At 36.4% G+C, this 25,134-nt stretch overlaps 2 protein-coding genes across 3 annotated transcripts in view; one reads left to right on the top strand and one right to left on the bottom strand.

Annotated features, from left to right (window-relative positions):
- Positions 1-1,044: 1,044 nt before the first annotated feature.
- Positions 1,045-22,685, bottom strand: LOC144438649 (uncharacterized). Of its 2 annotated transcripts, XM_078127788.1 has the most exons (28): positions 22,598-22,685; positions 22,240-22,346; positions 21,421-21,657; positions 20,665-20,850; positions 18,176-18,535; positions 17,522-17,977; positions 17,282-17,401; positions 16,406-16,534; positions 16,010-16,135; positions 15,523-15,645; positions 14,599-14,721; positions 14,035-14,160; positions 13,487-13,618; positions 12,872-12,991; positions 12,192-12,347; positions 11,524-11,643; positions 11,003-11,128; positions 10,395-10,517; positions 9,809-9,901; positions 9,078-9,188; positions 8,231-8,422; positions 7,022-7,255; positions 6,286-6,422; positions 5,793-5,895; positions 4,777-4,965; positions 3,578-3,667; positions 2,518-2,679; positions 1,045-1,574 (listed from the first exon to the last, which is right to left on the bottom strand). In XM_078127788.1, the coding sequence occupies exons 3-28, from the start codon at positions 21,509-21,511 to the stop codon at positions 1,489-1,491; spliced, it is 4,014 nt and encodes a 1,337-aa protein (XP_077983914.1). In that variant the 5' UTR covers positions 21,512-21,657; positions 22,240-22,346; positions 22,598-22,685; the 3' UTR covers positions 1,045-1,488. The 2 variants fall into 2 exon arrangements, with proteins under 2 accessions (XP_077983914.1, XP_077983913.1); XM_078127787.1 differs by lacking the exons at positions 22,240-22,346; positions 22,598-22,685 and having other exon boundaries at positions 21,421-21,718.
- A 2,182-nt stretch (positions 22,686-24,867) lies between these two features.
- The window catches only part of LOC144438601 (sushi, von Willebrand factor type A, EGF and pentraxin domain-containing protein 1-like), a 21,801-nt gene continuing 21,534 nt past the window's right edge, over positions 24,868-25,134 (top strand). Inside the window, exon 1 of the mRNA XM_078127695.1 lies at positions 24,868-25,134. This exon is cut by the window's right edge and continues 298 nt beyond it. Coding sequence (XP_077983821.1) covers positions 25,016-25,134 — 119 coding nt within the window. The 5' untranslated portion in view covers positions 24,868-25,015.

The following is a 25,134-nucleotide window of genomic DNA, read 5'->3' as shown; positions in this document are numbered from 1 at the left end:
CATTATTATTATTATTATTATTATTATTATTATTATTATTGTTATGTTGAACGAATATACTAATTCATATTGAAATTGAAGTATGCAGTCTTAAGATATTGCATAATTAGTTGATTTCATTAATATGCAAATTTCTCTTATCAAACATTAACAGATCTGGCTCAAAACCTAATCAGGTCTAGCTATTACCCTAAAGATTATATAGCCCAAATTTCAATATAATTCAGTACATACATTAACCATAACAAATTGTATATGTCCTATAAATTTAGTTGATGTACCTTGCAGTGTTAATGATTAATTTGCATAATTAATGGTCTTCTGTAATTAGGCTATATCTTAAGACTGCATTAAGCAGTATCATACACTCTTACATACATTAACCTAAGAAAGCATGCTATTCTAAAAAACAAAGCCTGTTACCATAGTTTTTTTTAGTTTAATGAGTTATTTGCATAATTAGCGATTCCCTTACGGGAGGCATTCAGTTTAAATCTGGTTTTAGCTGTAATTTTAATAACTTCCATTCATCTAAACACTCGTTTCTGGATACAGCGTTCGGATGAACACACACACACACACACACACACACACACACACACACATACATACATACATACATACATACATACATACATACATACATACATACATACATACATACATACATACATACAGGTGTTAACCTAACATTTCTGTATCTCGCCAATATTTCCTTTGAAAAAGAATATTATTCGAAACGTCGGATTTTACATCTATTTATACGGACTGGTTTATAGTTCCATATGCATTTCTTTGTTCTACAGTCCCAGCAGCATTATATTTTTACTACTCTATTACAAGAGATTTCTATAGCTGTAACATCTTCATGGCTTCTAACAACCGATACCATCACCGGGCCCATGGTTTTTTTCTTTTACATACATACATACATACATACATACATACATACATACATTAACCCGATTTGTTTGCTATAACATGATCTGTGGCAAAGAAGACTGCTATAGAAGTAAATAGTTCTGTTCAATTTCTATGTGTGCATCCATTTTATTATAATATGTGAAAGTATTCAGAACAATTCATCAAACTTTTGGTTCTGCAAAATTATCTTTTAACAAAAAAAACATGCACTATCCTAAGTTTTATATAATCATATCTTAGTCCTGTGTAGGTATAGAAAAATATTGAAAGTAGACATATACAACTGTTTTGCCAGTGACATATGGAACATTGGTATCCGTCATCATATTAGCTTTAATAAATGATTCAAAACATTTTATTCAAATCTGAATATGAATGAATATGAATCTGAAAATAAAAAACATTTGATTCAAATCTGAATCTGAATCTGAATCTGAAAAAAAAACATTTGAAGACCTCGACTTGTTTCATTTCATTTATTTCGCAAGTACACCAATAGTCAAATGTTTTCGGTCTTAATGAGTCCAGGTTGAAGTAAAGTTGTGTATTACCATGCGTCATCATTTACTTTGTTTCCATAGCAACTGTCATTTCAAATTGGGAGTCTCCGGATGTATCATCTTCACTGTATTCTTCGTCTAGAATTGATTCTGTAATGTCAGAAGAAAATGACAACAATGTATCTCGTGATTCCAAATAACACTGAAATTACTGTACACATTGTAAAACTGAAAGTACTCATTGGAACAAGTACAACTGAAATCAATTGAGTAGAAACATAGTTGTCTGGCTCAACAAAAATCTTACTATAAACATTGTTACATTTTATCATCTAAGCTGGCTCGACAAATATGAACTTACTAACATTGCTTTTTTCATCATCTGGCCAAACAACAATATTACCAACATTGCTACATTTTCGTGATCTACTATTAAGCAGATCACTGCAAAATCATATACATTGTATGAACGTAAGTCATGTCCAATGATTAAAATGTCATAATTGTACTTCTTATCAATTTTTGCTGTCAGACAAAAATATGTCAAGATTTTAATATGCCAATTGATAAGCTTTAACAAATTGAATGGATATATAATAAGGTTTTTGTTGAATCAGATGACGATTTGTTTTTACTCAGCTGGCTTCCATTATTGTATATTGCACCGAAACACAGTACAAATATTAGTATGCATCACGGAGAAATTCAGTGTTTACACTGTCACTGACGAGATGAAACCCAGAGTAAACAACAAGAAACGAAGCCAATGCAGTTAGGGCTTATACCATACGATGCATATATTCCCTTGAAATTTAACATGGGTGCTTTCGAAAAAGTTTTTAAAACTCTCAAGAATGAATATCTACTCACACTCGGGAAGTTGTTTGAGTACTAACACAGATAACTGCTATTTATCTGTGGTACTAAGTTACGATGCTGGCTTTAAAGTTCAAACATTCGCATACCCTGCCTGCACTTGAGTTGATGTGTATATCAGAACACTCGTTAGAAACATAATAACCAACACTACCCGATAATGACAACTGAAGGTTTACACAGTCATCTCTGTGGCTCGGTGTCACTGAATTCTTACCTGTGCAGTCTTCCTGACTAATTCGGCCTTCCTCTGTTGTGGAAAATCTACGGGGACATCGCTTACATTTGGTTTTACCAAACTCGTCCTGATAATAGCCTATAGAACACGGTGTGCATTTCTTGCTGTCCTTTTCTAAGAACATACCACGTGGACATTTCACTGCAATACCAAATATATACAACTTCTTTTAACAGATCATTAGCTTATCTTGTTTGCTAAATGTAATGTATGCGATTGAAACATGGTAACTAGTCTATGAGAAGGAGGGGGATGGCAATAATAAACAATATTTATTTCATTGATTCGAAGTGTTTTGCTGTGTGTTGTTGATCAAATCGGTGCATTTTGTACCCAGGAACTTGCAGGAATAGATTTCGTTACGTTGCAGTGCCTTCTTTTATGTTCTGATGTTGAGTTATATAAAAACTGAGTTACGTATTGTATTGCTTTTAGCTGTACTGTGTTGTATTGATATGTTACATGCTGGTGTAATGTCTTGTCTTGCCTTGCATTGCCTTGCCTTGTGTTGTACTGTACTCTACTGTACTGTGTTTGGATGTGTTGTGTTGCATAACGTTGCGTTGCGCCATGGTGTGTTGTGCCATGGTGTGTCATGCTGAGCTGTGTTGCTTTGTTCTGTGTTGTGTTGTGTTGTGTTGTGTTGTGTTGTGTTGAGCCGCAGTGTCGTGTCATGTCGTCTTGTCGTGTCTTGTATTGTGTTGTGTTGTGTTGTGTTGCGTTGCGTTGCGTTGCGTTGCGCTGCGCTGTGTTGTGTTGTGTTGTGTTGTGTTGTGTTGTGTTGTGTTGTGTTGTGTTGTGCTGTGCTGTGCTGTGTTACATAACTGTATTGTGTATCACACTGTTTCGTTGTCACTTTAATCCCAATGATCAGCCAATGAAATACAACCATTTGTTAGTCGCATTTTTAACTGCCAAAGCCAATCTCGATTAACACTGGGGTCACTTCTTGCACATGATAATATTTATTCGATATGATGACATATCGATAGGCTTGGACAAGCAACGGCAAATAAGTACAATTACTGGTTATACATACCGCAAGCAGGGCCGTGCAGATCACTGTATGTCGTTACTAGTTCGGCACCAGCAGGACATTCTACATCGCCTGATGCAACTGAGGTATACTCTGGAAATAGAACATACACTGGTGGTATAACATACACAGGTATAACAACCCATGTAGTAATATACATGTAACAACCTATCTAGTAAATTTGCTTAAAAAGAGAGAGAACAACAACATTATTTTGAGTAACTATAGATATTTATAAGATACTTAATGTTTAAAACGGGAGCATGAAAAGGGATACATTATGATGATACATTACTTTGGTCTCTGGACCCAGCTGGTAGATCATGTTTAACTACTGTCATGTCTTTACATACTCCCGTGCCAAAACAACACAAAGGTTCACTATCATATATCCACTCTTGTATACTGGGGTAATAAACTTAGTAGCCTCCGTACAAATGTATATACCATTGCACCAAACACACCTGTCACTAGCTAAAGTCAAGGTCGATCTCTGGACGTGTCGAGAATAACTGTGCCCTTCGTGCTCACTCACTAGTTTATAAATGTCTAAATTTATATGACGAATGCGAATGGTTTAATAATTAATGTTTACCATAATTTATACGAGTCATGAGAGGAGTTGCCATGTCCTTTGGCCATCCAAAAGAACGAGGGTAAATGATCAATATGAATTCTGAGAAATGTGTATTGTTTTCTTAACTGGCTTAAAGGACTCATGATGGCCTCTTTCCCTGACCCCGAGTACAGTTCACTGACGTTTCTATCAAAGTGTAACATTATCGGCGGCATAACTATACTATAATATGGCCAAAATATGAAATTTACTAAAATTACAACAGATATAGAAAAGTTACCATGACATGAAGAGAACAAAGAAATAAAATAAAATATTTTTTACAATTTTAAGCCAACGGCACATATTGATAATGAAATTAAAATAATACTAACACTTTTAGTATCAAACAGAATACCGATGTAGTTGGTTTATAAAATCGTTTGGATAGAAATTAAAACAAGAATTTGTTATTCTATGCTTTTATTGATATGTAAATTTGAAGAATAATTAGTGTTAGTATAATATATTAACTTTTTTAAAAGTGAATATAAATCTCGAGGTACAATTTTGAAATCTGTTAGTATTTAATTTACAGTAATTAAGAGAGGGATTGTGAATCAAAATTTGCTCCACCATTCATTACCTGTGCAGTCTGGTGCCTTGCTACTCGGAGACCACGTGGCGTTGGCTCCACACATATAAAGAGTTCTCAATCGCCCGCCATAGAACGTATATCCCTCATGACAGACAGGGTCACATATCTTACCAAACAACCAATCGACGCAATCTGATTCACCGTTTAATGGACCTTCCGGTAGACCACAACTCTTTGCTGAAGGTACAAGAATTGTGATGGGTTAGAGCGCCGAATGACGTCATCGTTCGACAAGGCATGAGAATGAGACATATGTTATGTCATGTTATGTTATATGCTATGCTATGCTATGCTATGCGATATGATATGATATGATATGATATGATATGATATGATATAATATGATATGATATGATATGATATGATATGATATGATATGATATGATATGATATATGATACGATATCACATGATATGATATATATGATATGATATATGTGATATGATGTGATATCATATCATATCACTGATATGATATGATATATGATATGATATGATCTGATCTGATCTGATCTGATCTGATACAATATGCTATATGCTATGCTCTGCTAAATGGTTGACAGAGTCCAATTCAAAACGTTAGACTATACTGCAAGCTCAATTCGATTTCATTTAGCTTTTGGACTGCTTTTCCTTTATGTTCTTCTCTGTACATGTACCTACGCCGGGGCTACCTATGGCCGACACCTGCACACATTAGATGTGAAATTGGTTTCACCAAATCAAAATGAATGGAGCCTCTTCCATGCATTAATCAGATTTCACTTAGTCACAGAGTACTTCACTTGGTACATTCTGTAAGTGACTGTAAATATGACATTGAAGGTCATTCCTACTAAGTTTATCACGTGTCCAATTGTTAAAGTTTACACAATGGGGACATTTAAATCTTTTCACAATCAGGGATAGCGGCATGAGCTATTGCTGTAGTAAATAATTCGATATTGCTTACATGTATATAAACAGGCAAAGAGAAAGTGTCATTACTAAAGTACCATTACTTACGTTCAATTTCAATGACAAATGTACATTCCGCAACGTTATTAGCTGCATCTCTTACAAAATACACCACATTGTATACACCCCATGTGAAAGCTCCCCCTGGATCCTGTGAAAATAGCAAATTAATTAATGTTCTAAAAAATGAAATGTTTCTCCTGATTTATAGAGATTATTTAAACATTTCTTTGTACTGTGATCAGTCGAGTCGCATAATAATAATGCATGCATGTGTCAGTGTCAAAAAAACAGTCAAAATTAATTTGCAATCCAAATTTAAGCCAAGGTTTAACTCATTCTCGTCACAATTTTTCCCGTTGCTCCAAAGCATCTATGCTCTGAAATAGTCACTACTCAGCGTACAAATTGTGAATTAGTTCTGTTGAAACGAAAAAGAGAAGTGTATTAAATTGTTCATTCTAGGTGATGTTTATCTAAACTCTGTCCAAATACTCTCATATACTAAATGATGGAACGAGTTGTAGTTGTCGAAGCTTACCCTAGAGTTCCATTCTTCAATGATGCCAACATTATCGGTGAATATTGGTTCCTCCCAGTTGACTTCACTCGGATACCGTTCACCAGTCTCAATACGGAAAGATTTCGGACATTTCTCGACAGTTGGAGCTTCTTTATCTGTTGACAAAGAAATCATTTTGAAACGTCTTTTCCACCAACTTGATAACTGGGATATAAACAATCCAGTGGCTAGTTCGAACTGTTTTTGTCTTCAAAAATTGTGTTTTTTTAATTTTCTGATAGGTTCATGTTGTTGAAGCTTATTTGCTCTCTCTATTGGCATTCCAGAAAGTTTCCAATTTGTCGGTACACATTCTTCCTGTTGACCCGCAGACATCAAACCAGTGTACACAGTAATACCAGTGACAAGTAAAGAGGTAATATCAGTCCTTATGATAATATATATTTGTTACTTACAGAAAAGGTGTGTAAGTGAATTACCTAGACTCACACAATCACAGAGATATTCAAGTTTAAATACTAACTAAATTGATATCTATGAAAGCAACCATTTACGTTACTTTTACGTTCAGTTACTGTTGAAATCATTAACTAAAATAAGAGTCCACACTCTGTATGTGATGTTTGTGTGCTATGTTTTTGTGTCTGTCTCAACATGAAACCTTGTGATCAGGTGAGCCTGATATTTCGTTTAACAGCTTGGGCAAGCTTCTCCGAAAAAGAACTGTAGTATTCTTGGCAATAGCAAAACTTACCAAGTACGTGGACGTCGACAGTACAGGTTGCCTTCTTGGTGCCATCGTCACTGAGTGCAGCGTAGTGTACCTTTGTTGTACCTGGATAAAAGGTGGCGTCCTGTGTTGCACGGTTGACATGTATGGTGTTCACATTAGCAACTGGTGATGGTATCGAAGTGATAATAAAGGCAGCTCCAGGTGCGAGGTCAAAGGTCAATTCACTTGGACACGTTATTGTCGGTTCACCATGGTCTGAAATAGGCGATGCTGTTTATTGGCTTCAGTTGAGAAATCTTCAATAATCATTGCTTTATATAAGATTTGAAGTTATTAATATCCATCCTAATACCCATTATGGTTGGTTGAAAAGGAGTCCAAAGTTTATCAGGAATGTGTGGGTATACATCATTTCAAGTTATGTTATGTAATGTTATATTATATTATACAATGTTTTGTTATGTTATGTTATGTTACGTCACGATATTCTATGTTATGTTATGTTATATTATGTTATGTTATGCTATGCAATGTTACGTTATGTTTTGTAGTTCTATCATGTTATGTTATGCAATGTTTTGTTATGTTCTGTTATATTACGTTACGTTACGTTATTCTATGTTATGTTATGTTATGGTTTGTTGTTATGTTATGTTATGTGTTGTTATGTTATGTTCTGTTATGTTATGTTATGTTATGTCATTTATGTGTTGTGTCATATCATAAGTTATTCTTATAAATTGTTCATCTGTGTTATGGTAACATTATACTTTGGTATAATGGTATAGCATGTCATATTTTGTCATGCTAAACAAAACACGGCTTTGCTATTTAATGTTATTTGCGAAGCTATGACGTGTGATGTTATGCTGTGTAGTGTCATGATATGTTATGCTAGACAGTATTAGTCTATGCAACGAGGTACCAGCTATGTTTTGATGTCCATGTGTTGGGCTATCCAATGTTCTGCATGCCTTCATTAATCTCAGACACCCTCCCCACCCCACATAAATTTAGTATTCTGAGAATACATAAACTATTTGCGAGTATGAATATCATAGAATGCTAAGAAGTGTATATACCTATATGTAAAGAATAGAAGATACAGTGTAAGTATTGCTAAGTATATGCATCAAATAACAACATAAAATTGTCATGGCGGGTGCTTTTATAAATATATAATATTCCTATATGAAGGAAATGGCTATGAAAGAAATACTTTCTCATTACCTCTGACACACGTAGGTGACTCCTTACTCCAGGTCCTGTCATGTTGACATTTAGTGACTCTATTTCCAACCAATGCGTAACCTTCGTTACAGGTAAAAATACACTGAGTTTGATACTGGCTTTGGGTGTTTTCACATGAATTTGGTAACACCTTGCCAAATTCTGGTGGCGTCACCATTGGACAACGGACAGCTGTGGTAAAAATATATTTCTGTAAGTTGGCATTCCAATTCAGGTATGGTTGTGAGATGCAGACACACACTCAATGCCAATTTGTCTATGGTATTACTAATGTCTACTACGTTGGGTACATAAATTTCGATTTAACAGCTTCAGTAAAGTTGAATTATTGTAACATGTGTTATATCTTCACATATATGTGCTATAGATAAGAACGAGTAAGTGGTAAGGCAAAACATTAGACTTTCTCTAACTGCAAAACACGCCTTTATTATAATAACTTTAATATCATACTAACAAATGACCTTGACCTTCATTTTCAAGGTCAATCACCATTTACTTCATAACTTTTAAAGCGTTATTCATATAGACATCATTGAAATCATAACATTCATACTTTTAAAAATGAGGTAATTGTTCAGAAACGGATATTTGGCCTTGACCCATCGATTTGTACATTTGAAATATTTTGACTGGGGCACCATTTAAGTACCTCCGGCCAGATGTCCAGAATAAATCTGTCCCTAGAATGACCTTCTCTCTCATAATAGTATATCTGTATCTCCATATAGACCATATTTAAGACACCAACTATCGTGCATTATAGTGTTGGTTGCTATGTCTTCGAACGTAGAAGACTTGTTGATTCAAGGACTACACTACTTACGTTTACAGGTAGCTTCTGATCCTGACCATCGACCGGTATTCTCACAAATTCGTTTTTCAGAGCCCTCAAGCAAATAACCTTTCAAACATTCAAACGTACACACAGACCCAACTAAACGAAGGAAAGAGAGAGAAAACATATATCAAATGGAAAAGCTTATAAATATTGAAATGTGTACAGGAGTTTCTTTTATCAAAATCCATGCTGTAAGTTTATTCGTTTATTGAGACACAGTGGCATATGAACGACAATACATGTTATATATCGAACGCTTAGTAAACTATGACTTTAATTTCATCGCGAAATTGGTACCGTGGCTTCATTAAAGCTTTGTACATGTACATTGGTTACTTGTTCGTAATTAATTGCTGGGCAACACTATGCAAAATGCAACACACTCTATGACATCTGCTAATAGTTTTATCGGCAGTTCTTTTCCTTAAACTATTACATTCGTTCGCTAGTTGTAAATTTAGATTCGTGATTTCCATAATTTCCTCGACTTTAAACTAGATAGTGTTGAGCGCCACAGAGAGTTTACATTTCCTTCCTCCCAGTAGCTGAGGACAGGAACGCTTGACTTGCTTCATTGAAGTTGTCAAAGTAACTTATACAACCTCTATAAACAAGGCTCTAAAATGTCTGCTTTATAATTTATCTAATCGTCTACACACTTCCATCTGTCAAACAGAAATTAGATATACGAGTTCTGCGTGTTCGGAGTGACTTACCCACTAGAGCTTTGTTTGGATTTTCACCAGTACAAATTCCCCTAGGCCTGACTTTACCGCGTGGGGGGACAGCAAGGGCACTGCAAACCACCGCTGAAAATACACAAAAGTCGCGTGTTGAGAGCATTATACACGTTTTCTGTAACTCTCATGAATCATACTTAGACATTGGTCTGGAAGTATTCGACGTTTATTACATTTGAACGATTAGGGTATTTTGATGATGGTGATGATGATAGATTATGAACGATATTCATTGGTGCATTAAAGATGATTAAAAGTTGATGAGAAATATATCATTCTCATTTCCTTTGTTTTGAATTTTGGATAGAACAAGGCCCAGTGCTTTGGTGGTGGTTGTTGTTGTTGTTGTTGTTGTTGTTGTTGTTGTTGTTGTTGTTGTTGTTGTTGTTGTTGAGTACTATTCATTCGCCAAAATAAACTGTGGCATTACATTCATATTTGTATTACTAAACGATCACAAATATTACATTTTGTTTGTTTTTAATGGCAATACAGGTTACTTTTTCTCTCTCTGTTCAGCATACTAATGACTGTAGGGTGAAAGATGTTTGCGCATGCTTACATTCGCAATTTGTTCTGTCTTCCGCCATGATGGATTGGTCATCACATTCGCACAGATAACCACCCGGAAAGTTGACACAGCGTTGGTCACATCCACCATTGTTATGTTCACATTCATTGATATCTGTCAAAGACAATAATTTTTTACAGTGATCATGACATGAATTTTCACAACCATATACTCAAAAGTATTACCCCGTATCTATATATTAAAGGAATGTCTGATCACAAATGAATTGTAATTTCTAATGATGAAATAAGTGTGTCGCAAGTGATTTATACCATTTCTGGAACTGAACTATACTTGGTATAGCTTTAAAACCGGTTTCAGCCTCCGGTATTACAAGTTCATACATCGCGGCCATTTTATCCTCGAAGACAGCGCCCGCAAGCGTTCACTTTGAGAAATTGACAATTCTCATGACGTCACATGATGCTATGACACAGGTCAACACATACTATTTCTTACTTGTCTCTGATTGTGTTGATGATAAGCTTATAAGATGCACAACTGATTACACCTACTAGTGGCATTTTGTCTTTCTCGTTCAAATAAAGATGAAATTGAAAGTGTCAAGGGTTGCTAGATGGTAAAACTTAAATTGGTACCTGTGCATACATAAGGGTCTTCTGGGTTCACTGTATAACCGTCTTTGCAGGAACATGAAAAGCTGCCTTCAGTATTCTGACACTTCTGTTCACAGCCACCGTTATTTTGGCTACACTCATCAATATCTGTAGGTAGACAGACGGACAGATGACAGACAGACATACATACAGACAGACAGACAGACAGACAGACAGACAGACAGACAGACAGACAGACAGACAGACAGACAGGCAGGCAATGGAAGGAAAATCCTTTGTAAGGCATAAATTCTATAGAGATATAAGCTGGTGGGAGCATGAGACGCTAAAGTCATATTTAGTGCTGTGTTGGTACGTTTATGTTTGCTTATTCTGATATATCTAAACTTTCTGATTTTGTACATATTGGGCTTCTTTTATCGATCATCAATTTTCAAGTGGGAATACATGTTCTTTCTAAACGATTATCCTATTTAAGATTATTGTCTTGTCTAATAATGCACATTTCACTTCCTTGTAAACTTGAAGTCATGGACACCCACCAACGCACACTTTTCCTTCTTCCAGGCGGAATCCAACGGAGCATGCGCAAAAGGCTCCTCCAGGGGTATTGACGCAGTGATCAAAACAGCCATAATTATCAGTTTCACATTCGTTGATATCTGTCAAAAGAATATAACAAAAAATGAAAACATAAAAAACAGGGGTTTTTTTGTTACTTCCTATTTCAAGACCCATTACTAGTAATACTAGACACATGACGTCCAAGAATGACGCCATTTTCTCAGAACGACCACTAGAGGGCAGGTGAAATTGGGCATCGATGTACAAGTGTACATGAACTTGAAAATCAGACAAATTAGGAGTCATCAGTAGTATAAATCAGTAGTCAAACATTTGCCAACCATTTCAAGTCAATTTGGTGAGCTGGTGATGCTCTGCAGAACGGTAGCTAGTCATACGTTTGAAACCTTTCAAGTTAGGTTTTGTTGGTACCATACAGTTTTCATTTGTTGTAAATCACATAACATTACTACAGTATCTTTAAAGGAGGTGCAACCCCCTCAAAACTGCCATGCACTTTGAGGGATACTGCTAGCAGCCATCAAATAAGATGTGTTATCTTAACACAACATATCTGATATTCTAAAATCAAGTGACTCATTAATCTCTAATGTCAAATTCGTTTTGAAATATTTTGGCAACTGACCTTCACATGTTAAATCCTCACTAAGATCACCATGGAAACCTGTGTTACAGATACAGTCGCTTAGAGCTGTTTTGGCAAGGCCTTCCGTGTGCGAATTAGGTGGACACTCAATGCATTCATTTGCTCTTGTACTCTTGTATGAATTCTGCCGACAACCTGGAAGAGAATGTGTCATTGAAACATCCGTCAAACATGACTTGTACCAAACTCTCAATTTATTACGAGTAACAGCTTCGAATGTATTGTATCACAACTATTGTTTATTTATTCAACTTTCTTCTTGTGGTCATCATGGATGTATTTGTACCTATATAATAACAATACTCTTGCAATAACCGATCAGCATCAACCTCTTGCCTTAAGTGTTTGCAATTTTTTGCTCGGGTCATAATTAGATTTTTTGCCAAGTCATTTCATGTTGTTTTAAAGAATTGTTCATAGATTTGGGACGTGCATTCGCGTTGGGCAGTCCTCTTGTAGCAATAAGTAAAGGTGTAATTAATTTTCGTTCTGTTTTTTGTTTCAAGAGTGATCATAGATTCATAACAAACTGTAATAGTGCAGTGTCACATTAGACGCTCAATGCGCTCTCTAGCTCTTGGTGATACCAGGTACATCTCAACGAGGTACATCTGTACCAAGTAAACAGAAGATCACTGAACGCTAAAATTATGCCTTACCTTCGCAAGTCTTTTTATCTGGAAGTATCAGGAATCCATGGTTACAGGTACATTGATAACCACCTGGCAGATTATGACAATTGTGATGGCAGGTATCCTCTACCTGACACTCGTCAATGTCTGATTTAAAAAAGACAGTCAATTGGCCATAAATGGAAATAAAACATAACTAATGTATTGAAAGTTTATTTTAGCATCACTTGTGGTTATTTGAAAGAAACTAAGTGAAAGTCCCTTGGATTATTTATGGGTGCTTTGATGTTTACCGTAAAAGATCACACACATATCCTTATCTTCAAAGAATCGGAAGGATACATTTATAAAGCGGAAAAGAATGGAAAGTATACACCACAGCTTATGTCCACACACAACTTGTGACTATTTGCAACACCACTATATCAGAACAACAGACCACTATTGATACATATACTCAAATTGTGGTATTACCCATGGTGCATTATTTTGTACACAATATATATTGTACTTCGCTAGTTTGTGTAAAGATCATACAAATCAGTGCTATCTTACTGTTCATGGGTGGTCTTGTGATTCTTAAAATGTTAGGTTATTCCTTTCTAGTGTTTTTAGGCAATGTTCTGTACATACAAAATTTACCTTCACAATTGTGTCCATCAGCTGCCAGTTTATACCCCGATTGGTCACACACGCATGCGTAGGAGCCTGGTTTGTTCACACACTTGCCTTGACATGGACCACGTCCTGAGTTTTGTTCACATTCATCGATGTCTGTTTGGAAATAAAACGGTAATCATTTATCATTACTTCGGTGTTACGTAAAGCCAATAATGCGCAAATACTCGACATATAATTTTCAACACATCGCTGTCCTTATGTACGTGGTATTTTTTCATTTGACGAATCCTGCATATTTTATCACTTCGCTTGCCACACATTCATACAACTATTTCTTAAAGCATAATTGTCAAATATGTATATTAAAGAAGCATTATTTTATGAATATTCATAATAATATCACATATCGTTGCTAACAGTTACCACACTGTGCATGCACCAAATACGAATAAACGTTTTCGCAATAGAGGAATAATAAAACAGGTGATCATTTACTGAAAAGTGGCTTCCATATTTTGTTATACTCTTAGCAACCGAATCAACTAAGTTAGTTGTCACTTGCATCTTACCTACACAGTTAATGCCATTAGATGCCGTGAATCCCGATGGACAGAGACAGTGGAATGAACCCGGTGTATTTTCACATCCATAGGGGCATTGCCGATAGTAGTATGGATTACTACACTCGTTCACATCTGAAAGTAAATTAAACGTAATTGAGACATTTTAGACATAAGAAAGAGAAGTGTGTGGATGTATATATGATTAGCATTTTGGTCACGTGATTGGACATAAGCGATAATTAGTATGATGGATACTGAGGCAGTTCTGCAAAGCCTAACAGAAACGTCTTGGCCAGAAACACTTTACTGTTAAGTCTATACGTTCAAATGAAACTACTTAATATATACATGTATATATATATATATATATATATATATATATATATATATATATATATATATATATATATATATATATATATATATATATATATATATATATATATATATATATATATATATATATATATATATACATATATATATATGCTACAAGCTTGTGTTACCTCCGAAATTAAATCAATAGAGTGAACATTCTGAATATCGTCATAAAATTGAGAATGACATCACCTTGACAAGTGTGACGATCTTCAGATAATTCATAGCCACGAGGACAACGACAAGAGTAACTACCCCACGAATTACGGCACTCGTGACTACATTCACCATTATTTACTGTACATTCATTCATATCTATGACGTAATGAAAAGAAGACAGTTAGTAGACGAATTAAAAGATATCTGCCGTAAAGAGGCGTGTGTTTTACGACGATGGTAACCAATCACTTTGCTACTGTATATAGTCTTGTTCCTGTGTACATTTCCATGCTAGTTTTCAATGGATAACTATTATAATTATACAGCACTTGTTAGTAGCATGTACATTGTACCTGGAAGGTTAATAAATAATGTATATTTCTATATGTACACACAAATGAAGAGATGGGCACATTTAGGGACGAGTGCAATAATTCAATGTAGGAAAACAAAAACAATTCTTATACTTAGGCCTCAGACCCCCACTCCCACCCCTTCTAAATAATTTGAAAGCAGTATGTAATATGTAGTGCTATGAATACAAGGCCAGTATGCAATGGTATGTAGTGCTATGAATATAAAGCCAGTATATAGCGAATAAAAATATTCTTTTGTTGACACATTATATTTTAGTACCATGCATTTACTATAGTATTAAAAGATTCTTCCTTTTCTCAATTTTAAAAAATATTTGTATTTAGGGGTACAAGACATCCATTGAAAGTAAAATCGATTTTGTAGGATGAGAACTAAAATGGCCCAACCCACCACCCCATCCATCCCACACACAAAGTAATATAATTTAGTTTTTATCCTACATTGAACTATACCACCTTGCACTCATCATTGGTGAAATACTTTCTGGGTGTAATCTTACGCTAACATTGAACCTGAGACTAATCAGACGTCCTACACACGTATAGACCATGACATGTATTTGACATCTATATTCATTACCTGTACAATGTCCATTAGAAGCCATATAAAAACCTGTATTACAAACACATCGGAAAGATCCAGGTGTATTTTCACAGCCACCATTATAACAATAAGCTCGTCTCTCAGCACACTCATTCACATCTAAGGAAAAATACATTAAAATATTAAAATAGTAGTAATTATGGAATATTAACTTCTATAGGTTAGACTCTCTCATACATACATACATACATACATACATACATACATACATACATACATACATACATACATACATACATACATACATACATACACACACACACACATATACATACATACATACATACACACACACACCTACCTACCTACCTACATACATACATACATACATACACACACACACACACACACACACACACATACATACATACATACATACATACATACATACATACATACATACATACATACATACATACATACATACATACATACATACATACATACATACATATATACATACCTTGACATGTCTTTCTATCATATCCGATTCGATATCCTGTAGGACAACTACATTGGGCATGTCGATTTACATTTGTGCATTCATGAGAACATCCACCGTTATTCTCTTGGCATGGATCCAGTACGACTAGGGGTGAAAACGAAAGAGACGTGAGCTAAAACAATCCAAAGTCTAAAAGTAATTTCCGTGAATAGGACGACATGAAAAACTAATTAAAGTGGTGGTGGTGGTGGTGGTGGTGGTGGTGGTGGTGGTGGTGGTGGTGGTGGTGGTGGTGGTGGTGGTGGTCATGGCGGCGGCGGCAGTAGTAGTGGTAGTGATGGTGATGGTGATGATGGAAGCATGGGGGTTTCATGTGTGGATAATATAGTAAATAGACAGATAGATATTGCCTACCTTCACAAGTAAGTCTATTACTTAATAATTTGTAACCTTGTGGACAAGTACACATAAATCCAGCTTTCCTGTTGATACATATATGACTACACGGACCATGGCCATCATTGTCCAAACACTCGTTGATATCTGGAGTGAAACCCAACAGATCATTCAAAGGTAAGTACTAGTAAAACCCATATGAAAAGTCATTTCGTCAATTTGATCGGCATTATGCGGAGTTTTTTCATTAGGTTCATTCGTGGCACAAGAAAAATAAATTTGTTCATTTACTTCCAAAAGGATCTTTCTCGTACGCAATGACACGACGTTGGTGGCGCTTGTACGTGTTAAATGGCTGTCAGTGATCTTACAGACTGTGAACGAAAGTATATTAAAAGAAGATAGAAATATAGTTTGCTGTCGCGTCGTGTTTCTTTGAAATGTTGGCCTTGACATTTACATCGGACCCTAGTACTAACAATCCTCAATCTTGAATTTTAGAAACCAGATAGAAATATTTCGATCTTGAAGAAATTGTTCATGTGGTCACAACATGCACAAGTGTGTTGCCATAGTGATATCGTCATGATGAGATAACATTGTGTTGTGGTGTGGTGTGGTGTGGTGTGGTGTAAATGTGCTGTTCTGTGCTGTGCTGTGTTGAGTGTATTGTTTTGACTGTTGTGTCGATGTCATGTTGTGTTCTGCTGTATTATTTTGTGTTGTGTTGTGTTGTGTTGTGTTGTGTTGTGTTGTGTTGGTATATGTATGTGGGCAGGAGACAGATGTAAAACCAATCCTCGAATTGGACTATTTTATGAACTTCCGCTCAGAAAGTCTTAGCACCAACGTTTGCCACACCGTTCTATGGCAGAAAAGTAAAGTTTTACATACCTATACATCTACGCTGATCTATGAGTTGGTAACCATGGCTACAAACACATTTTGCTCGACCGTTGTCACCGATTTGACAGCGATGTTCACAACCCCCATTATTGGTCTCACACGGGTCCACTGCGATAAAAAAAGGAAAATCAAACTGAAATTAATATGTGTGGAACGTGATATTAAAATATCACATGACACAGTAAACTCTTCAAGCTGCTGCCAATGTATTAATGTTAGACATTCTACCTGGTCCACAGACTGGAAGCTGCCCGACCCATTCACCATTCCTGCAGTAAAGTTCCAGTTCTCCTTCTATCAACTTGTAGCCGCCTTGACACTGATAAATGATGACGTAATACAGGTTACCATAACTGTCAACTTTTCGTCCGTATCTATGCCCAGCATTCGGCTGTTTGGTGGACGAGGAACAAGACGTCCCACCTTCAATCCTTAAATTGTCGACGTCTCCACTAATTTCTGACTCGGTGAACCCTGGCCCGACGGTCGGGTCGTCTGTGGTAGTTTCTTGTCCAGGCTGGACGCAGTGTGGGGCTGTGTCATTCCACTGCCTGCCGTCGCAGTAGATGAAGGTAGAACCTCGTAGCTTATAGTCGGAATAACACTTGTATTGAGTAACTCTGCCGCGGTGTAGTATTTGTTTGTATCCATTCCTGATTTCAGGCAAAGGATCACATCCATCGCCTATAACAGAAAAGAGGGAAATTAGAACAGATGTAAAAATACAGATTTTTCAGGCAAAATGTCTTATCTCGCAAATGCATAATGTCGATAGACATTAATTTGAAAAAAAATGGTACTAAGAAAGGTAAGAGGTCGTAATGGTTGCAGAAAAGCGTGATAGTTATACATGTATAGTGGACAACGTAACACGTAACTTACGAGAACAAACGGGTTTTGGGGTGGTCCATTCTCCATTATACTGGCATCGAACTGCTGGGCTACCAATGATGTCATAACCAACGTTGCAGCGATAAATTACTGCTCCATCATTTTCGTAAACTTCTCGAACTGCATTCCTGACTTCTCCGAGGTCAGGACAGCGACTGACCGGAGCAAATGACGTTACTCCTGTACCAAGACATTCTGGTACGGTATCATTCCAATGCTCACCATCGCAGTAAATAGTTGACGATCCTCGAAGTACGTAGCCGCTATGACACTGGTATCGAATGATGTTTCCACCGTATATTGCTTTCTCTGACCCGTTGTCAATTTTCTCCGTGTTCGCACAACCACTGCCTGTGACCAGATTACAATTACAAATTTAAAAATGGTCCATTACTGTTCATTTACACAATGAAGTGACATATTGATGTACGTACCTATCGACACATACATACATACATACATACATACATACATACATACATACATACATACATACATACACACACGCGCACGCGCACACACACACACACACACATACATACATACATACATACATACATACATACATACATACATACATACATACATACATACATACATAGTGTTCATTTGTAGTGAGTCGGCATGTCTAAAACGTTGTCCATGTTGTAAAGAAAACCTACGTGTAGGACATACTGTTCTCGGGGTCGATGTCAGATGAAATTGATTATAAGACATGTTTTAACAGGTCAAACACCCTACCGGGATCACTTACTACAAATAAAATGTCTGACTTTACAATTTACTGTACATGTTGTCTTAATGATATGGTTGGCAGGAATATGTATAACTTCATGGACATTTTTCTTTGATCTTTAAGAACTTTATATAGCGCACAAGGCCAGAAGACAAACGGTCCATGACAGCTTATAGTTTACTTACAACTGACAACCATCACCAGTTGAACTGTTCACCGTGTCAGTGGAGTTCAATTATATATCTTTTCACGTATATTGTTGTTAGAAATATATTTATGTCAGCCTGACCACATTAGAGTGTCGAGGTCAAACATGGAATAAATTGCAAAATCATGCCAAGGTTTATTTTCTAACCTTGTACAGGATTGACTTTCTAACAGATGTTAGCTGTCAAAGAAATCCTTCACTTTCAGCAACGAAATTTCCTAAGCGAAAATATACAGAGACGAGCAAGCACTCGACTAAACATCAGTAAAGTAAAAGCATTATTATCACCACCACCACCACCACCACCATCATCGTCATCATCATCATCATAGCTATCATCATCATCATCATCATCATCATCATCATCATCATCATCATCATCATCACCATCACCATGTACCACCACCACCGCCATCATCATCATCATCACCTTCAGAACAAAAATCATTCCTCTGCATGCAACGGTCAAACGTCAAACACAAATGAACTGATGTAACACACACACACACACACACACACACACACACACACACACCTATTACGACTCCAAATTATTAGTCATATGTTAATTTGCTCTCGTTATTATAATATTGGCGATAATGCATGTTTTTAAATCACAGCATTTCAGGAGCCTGGGTGATGAAACTATTATTACTACTAGTGAGGTGTTATCATGCTCTACAGTTTATCTCAAATGTTAGTCAATAACAAATGGACTGGAAGTCACGTAATATTTCCCACGGTCTTCTAAGAATGTAGAGAAAAGAAAGTTAATCACTTTATTTTGTCCTTGGAGCACTTGTACGCTGGTACGTATACGTTTGACTAATGAACCAAGTAACCGGTTACATTGTTCGTTGTACGTTTACAAAATACATCTGTTCCTTGCAAGATAAGCTGCCGAAAAGACTTAGTCTCGGTTACCCAGACTCTCACCACTGGGGGCTCTACGAGACCACCCAGACGATAGACTCTCGCTTGGGGAGGTCTCGTAGGCAGAGCACTCAGCGGCGAGAGTCTGGGGCATGGGGTAACCGAGACTATAACAGATCTTTCACTGCTGACAAAAACCGACCAATGAACCAACCTTGAAGTCCGGGATGGGAATCTAACTACAACGCATATACACGCGTGTATTTCAGACAGTCCTTTTACCATAGCCCCTGTATCTGTACTATAGACAATGGAAATGACACGCTACTGTCTATGTTTGTATTTTGTAATCCTAATATATCCATGATCTTAGGTACTAATCTAAACGGGTCTTAGGAATCGTCAAGATAAAACCTCTATGATCTTGCTTGGTTACGACCATTGTTTAAACCCGACTCTGTGTACACTGTGCAACCATTACTTAGTACCTTGTCGATATGATAGTCAACAAAAAGTGTACGACGCTGTATATTTTGGATAGTCTGTGCTGATCTGTGTTTGCTTGAGTAGAAATTAAGACATTTGTGTCGACGACTGCAGATGAATTAAACTACGCTAAATTATGATAGCTTGATAAACGAATGAAGGTGATACCAATCATACCTATGCACAGAGGTTTAGGTAGGTTCCATCTCCCTGTTGGCAAGCAACGAACCAGGTTGCTACCAAGCATAGAAAATCCGACGTCACATCGATACAAGATATATGCCCCTCCCTGGTATATTCTACGTGATCCTCGATGGAGTTGGCCCTGGTCGTGACATCGGTATCTTGACCCCGGGTCATCAGCTGGGAAACAAGAGAGAACACGACATTAGTCTGCGAAGCTGTTGCTAAGCGATAATGCATACACTACTATTATAGATTTGTTAACTTTATATATTGTACTGATTACTGCGTGTAAATACACAAAGAGTTACTTCTCAACGTGATATTTTATAGATTGTCGTTAGATATTTGTTTGTCTAAGTTTAATTGAAAAGTTGGTATGTATTGAACGAAGGCAAGTCACCAATGGTGTATTACTATTACTTGTATCAGAAAGCAAATACGAAACAGACGTCCACGTAGGGAATAGTAACACTTCTTAACAGCATGTGGCCCGAAGGAAACCCAGTCTCTCGCTCTTTTGACCTCAGTACACATACGTTCTCGTCATGAATGTCGCAGAACACGCTTGCAATTTTAAAGAAAATGTTTCCAGATTTTTCTGAAAACATTATGGTGTGATCATACCGTATACTCGATGAAGGCAATGTGGTGTCAATTAAAATTGCCCATACATTACAATCGTTACCACATTTTTGGAAACCTTGAAAAGGCAGGCATATAGTAAATGTAAAGAACTCATAGGCTTACCGACTACAGCTGACTGGACTGCCGTAAGTATCGACAGTTGGAGAAGCACTATGAAAAGTCCCCTAGAGATTGCATTTCTCAAACCCGTCATCGTTTTCTTTTGGTGGAAAGGCCTAAAGGACAGACTGTGACCAAGTTTGAAAGCAGGTTTTCAGTAAGTTTGGGGTTCGACAGACCCGTACAAATCAAGTCCCTTTGGCTGCGAGAGGTGTTGATGTTTAACTTCTGTGTTGAGCGCTGTAATCAACAACAAATAATAGAAGCTGCAGAAATACGGGAAGCAACATTTGCTCAACATCCCGTCTGTATGACCTTTGACACCTTGAGCTAATTTTAAACATTCCCTTTGTTTCACGTAAGCGTTGACTGATTTCGTAGAAAACAACTAGGGGAACAGCATCGGGGAAAACATGACAAATTTCCTCACTTTTGTAATAAAACTTCATTGTGTCACTAGAAACTGTATGTCACCGAACGTTATCTGCCAATTTGGAATGAATTTCCCAAGAAAGCTTGGAAACATATGCTCACTCTATTTACACTTTTGCATTATGTATGGTGCACTCTTTACAGCCACTTTTCCCGCCTAAATCACTAACTGAAACTTTCTTGTTTTTCTGTAACTATGTGGTAACTCCATACAATATTTTAGCGTGAAATCAAAGAAATCTCCTTACTTTATAAATCCATGTTTATAAATTCATGACCAGGGTTACAAAATGTGCATACGGCCAATCCGTGTCACTAAATAAGTGTTGTAATCAAAGAATGAACGTTTACATTTCATATGTGTGAGACTACACTTCAAACATTACTTACCCTTTACACTGGCACTAACGTTATTAGCATTACTCGTCGAAAATTCCTGGATCTGCTAGACAATGGAAATGCTAGAAAACACTACTATAAACCAACCACAGATGTTCCTGCGAACACGATGATTTAGAACAAGAAAATAAAGAGCTACGTCCGGTAAATGTATAAGAATCGGCAAATAACGACGGAGCTTCTGCGTAAGGATTCTAAAAAGTACAGCTATGGCCTATGACTATGTATATGTGAAAAGTTTTTAGTTGGCTTTGTGGTCGTCACCTCCTCCAAGGCTAGCGTACCACCGGGGGGTCCGCGTAATGTTCAACAAATGTGATGATGTTATGGAATAGGTGAACATACTTACCTTGAAAGTCTGCTGGAAAAGATCAAATCCATTGACATCCCCAGGGTTATTCGGTATACGGTTACATTTCACTAACCGTTATTACAGGATAGAGGTCTTGTCCTCAATATGCCATTACCTAATCGACTTTTTGGGAACTGAGACACACAACTGCCGTAATAATTCATTTTTTACGATCTTCAACTTGAAAGCATAAGATTGTGTTGTCCCTCAGATTAGTCATTTAGAGCTGGTTTCTAACTTTAAGAAGGTCAGCACTCATTACCACTTCCGTCATTCATATGAAAAAGTTGTAAATTTTGGAATGTTGGCACTCTATCTATCCTCGTATATAATTTTAGCAATTAAAGGTATTATTATGGACTTTTCACTGTAATTTTTGTGTGTGTTTGTTTACTGCATTACCGTATATTGTATTACAAGTTGACCGAGCTCTTTATATCTTAGCTAATATTGTAGATTAGATGAACAACTGTTTCGTCAATATATTCTGAGGCTAGGTATCTGCCTAAAATTCAAAATTGGGAGAGAGGGAAAATTTAGCTTCTCCACGAACACTTCTACTCTGATTCCATTCAGTTTAGTTTCTTTATTGTTGTTGTTGTTGTTGTTGTTGTTGTTGTTGTTGTTGTTGTTGTTGTTGTTGTAAGATGTTGTTTCTTCGCCCAACGAAAATGTGTTGTTTTTAATGAAAGCATTGATGATGTTACAATGGTATTCCGATTTCAGTAAGTTGTTATTCCAATTTCCAATAACCAAGTGAATTGATACGAACTATTCATTGACTAGGGCAAAATATTCAGTAAATTGGTCGAATTATTCAGAGCATTTTGCTGTAATCCTAGAAACTAATGTTATAAATTCGTTTTAAACGGTTTGTTATTTATTGACACCAAATGCTTGTGGTTTTGCTCTTTAACATTTAGGGCAGCATGATAAAACTCCTCGGGATGTCGGAACGTGAATTTTAGCAGGTCGTCAACCAATGATTTATTGGACGAGTTCCAACGTCTGGTGTAGTGTATAACGTACATAAAGTAATGTATATATCTCTTAACTGAGTTGACACTGAAATCGATCAATAGCGACCTGAATGACTTAATAGAAAAATTCAGACAGAATCTATGCTGACTACAAGGTATTTTTTCCACTATTAAAGTAGAAGTGTTTGTACGGTTTACTGAAAACGGGACAGCATGGATCGTTGGTTTGAAAAGCCGAACCTTGGTGTTCCAGTGAATATCTTATCTTAAAGAGTTGTATCACCCATAACAGTGTCCACTTTCGTTCCTTAGAGGTCTTGTAATGTTTTACTTTCGTGATAAAGCAATAGTATATACATTCATCAAAGTAATCTTTGCCAATTTGAACTTCAAGAATATTATTTGCGTTGCATTTGTATACACACACACACACACACACACACACACACACACACACATATACATATATATATATATATATATATATATATATATATATATATATATATATATATATATATATATATATATATATATATATATATATATATATATGCAAAATGTCTACGCTGGAGTAAACAATGCTTAATACATATATGTAGAGCGGTATAAATAACACGATATCAAGCAAGATACTAAGGAGTCGATACACAGTGTTTCACGCTGTTGCTATCATCAAGTGACTAGAGAAGAACTTCATAGAAATATACCATTAGTCGCCTGACGATCACAACAGCGTGAAACAGTGTAACGACTCCTTAGTGTCTTCATTGATATCGTGTTATATATATACAATTTTTGTATATACATATGCAAATATATGCAAAATGTATTTTATATATACTACATAGTTATTTTTTGCATTCTCATACACATAGTTCTTATTTTATAATATTTTACTATAAATACAGATTGATGATTTGTATAAGTAGTCACTGTAATATAAATATATTCATGTATTTCTAAAATAGAAAATTCGTTGGCGCATACGTCTTACATGTATTGTATTGTTTCCTATCATATCGCCAAGAAAAGCCTGATACCCGGTGAGTAGCCCCTCGCGGTTGTCTGGGTGTTCGGGACACATATACTGGCCGAACAAGGGTGAAGTTATCGCAAACACGCCACGCATACGTTTCTGATTGGGAAACAGTGTGCGCGTATTCCCAATTCCGCGAATGCAACAACAATGACAGGAAATAACACTTTAAGTGAATAAGGAAATGAACAATCCGGAACAGATATTTTAGAAAACTGAACAATACAGGGATCGTCATTTCATATTCTACTCTCAGTTGTTGCAGTTGTTTTGAATCAGATACGATATCGCTTTATCAGTATATTTACTGTTTATTGTGGACTACAACAGCACAGATTAGCTTCACATGCAAGCAATCGAAGTATTGAAGACTTTGCCAAGCTGTATTCTACAACGATGAGAGTCATCCAAGTTTTGGTCTTTATGTTGTCTCTGTTGGCCGTCCCAACTTTCTGCAATGATATTTTGAATTCTCCACTAAGCAGGGACTATCCACAGGGGAAGTCTGAACTAGT

The sequence above is a fragment of the Glandiceps talaboti genome, chromosome 8 (genome assembly GCF_964340395.1).
Source record: "Glandiceps talaboti chromosome 8, keGlaTala1.1, whole genome shotgun sequence".
Classification (NCBI taxonomy): Eukaryota; Metazoa; Hemichordata; class Enteropneusta; family Spengelidae; genus Glandiceps; species Glandiceps talaboti.
The sequence above is the reverse complement of the archived record's forward strand: the minus strand, read 5'-3'. Positions and strand labels throughout refer to the sequence as shown.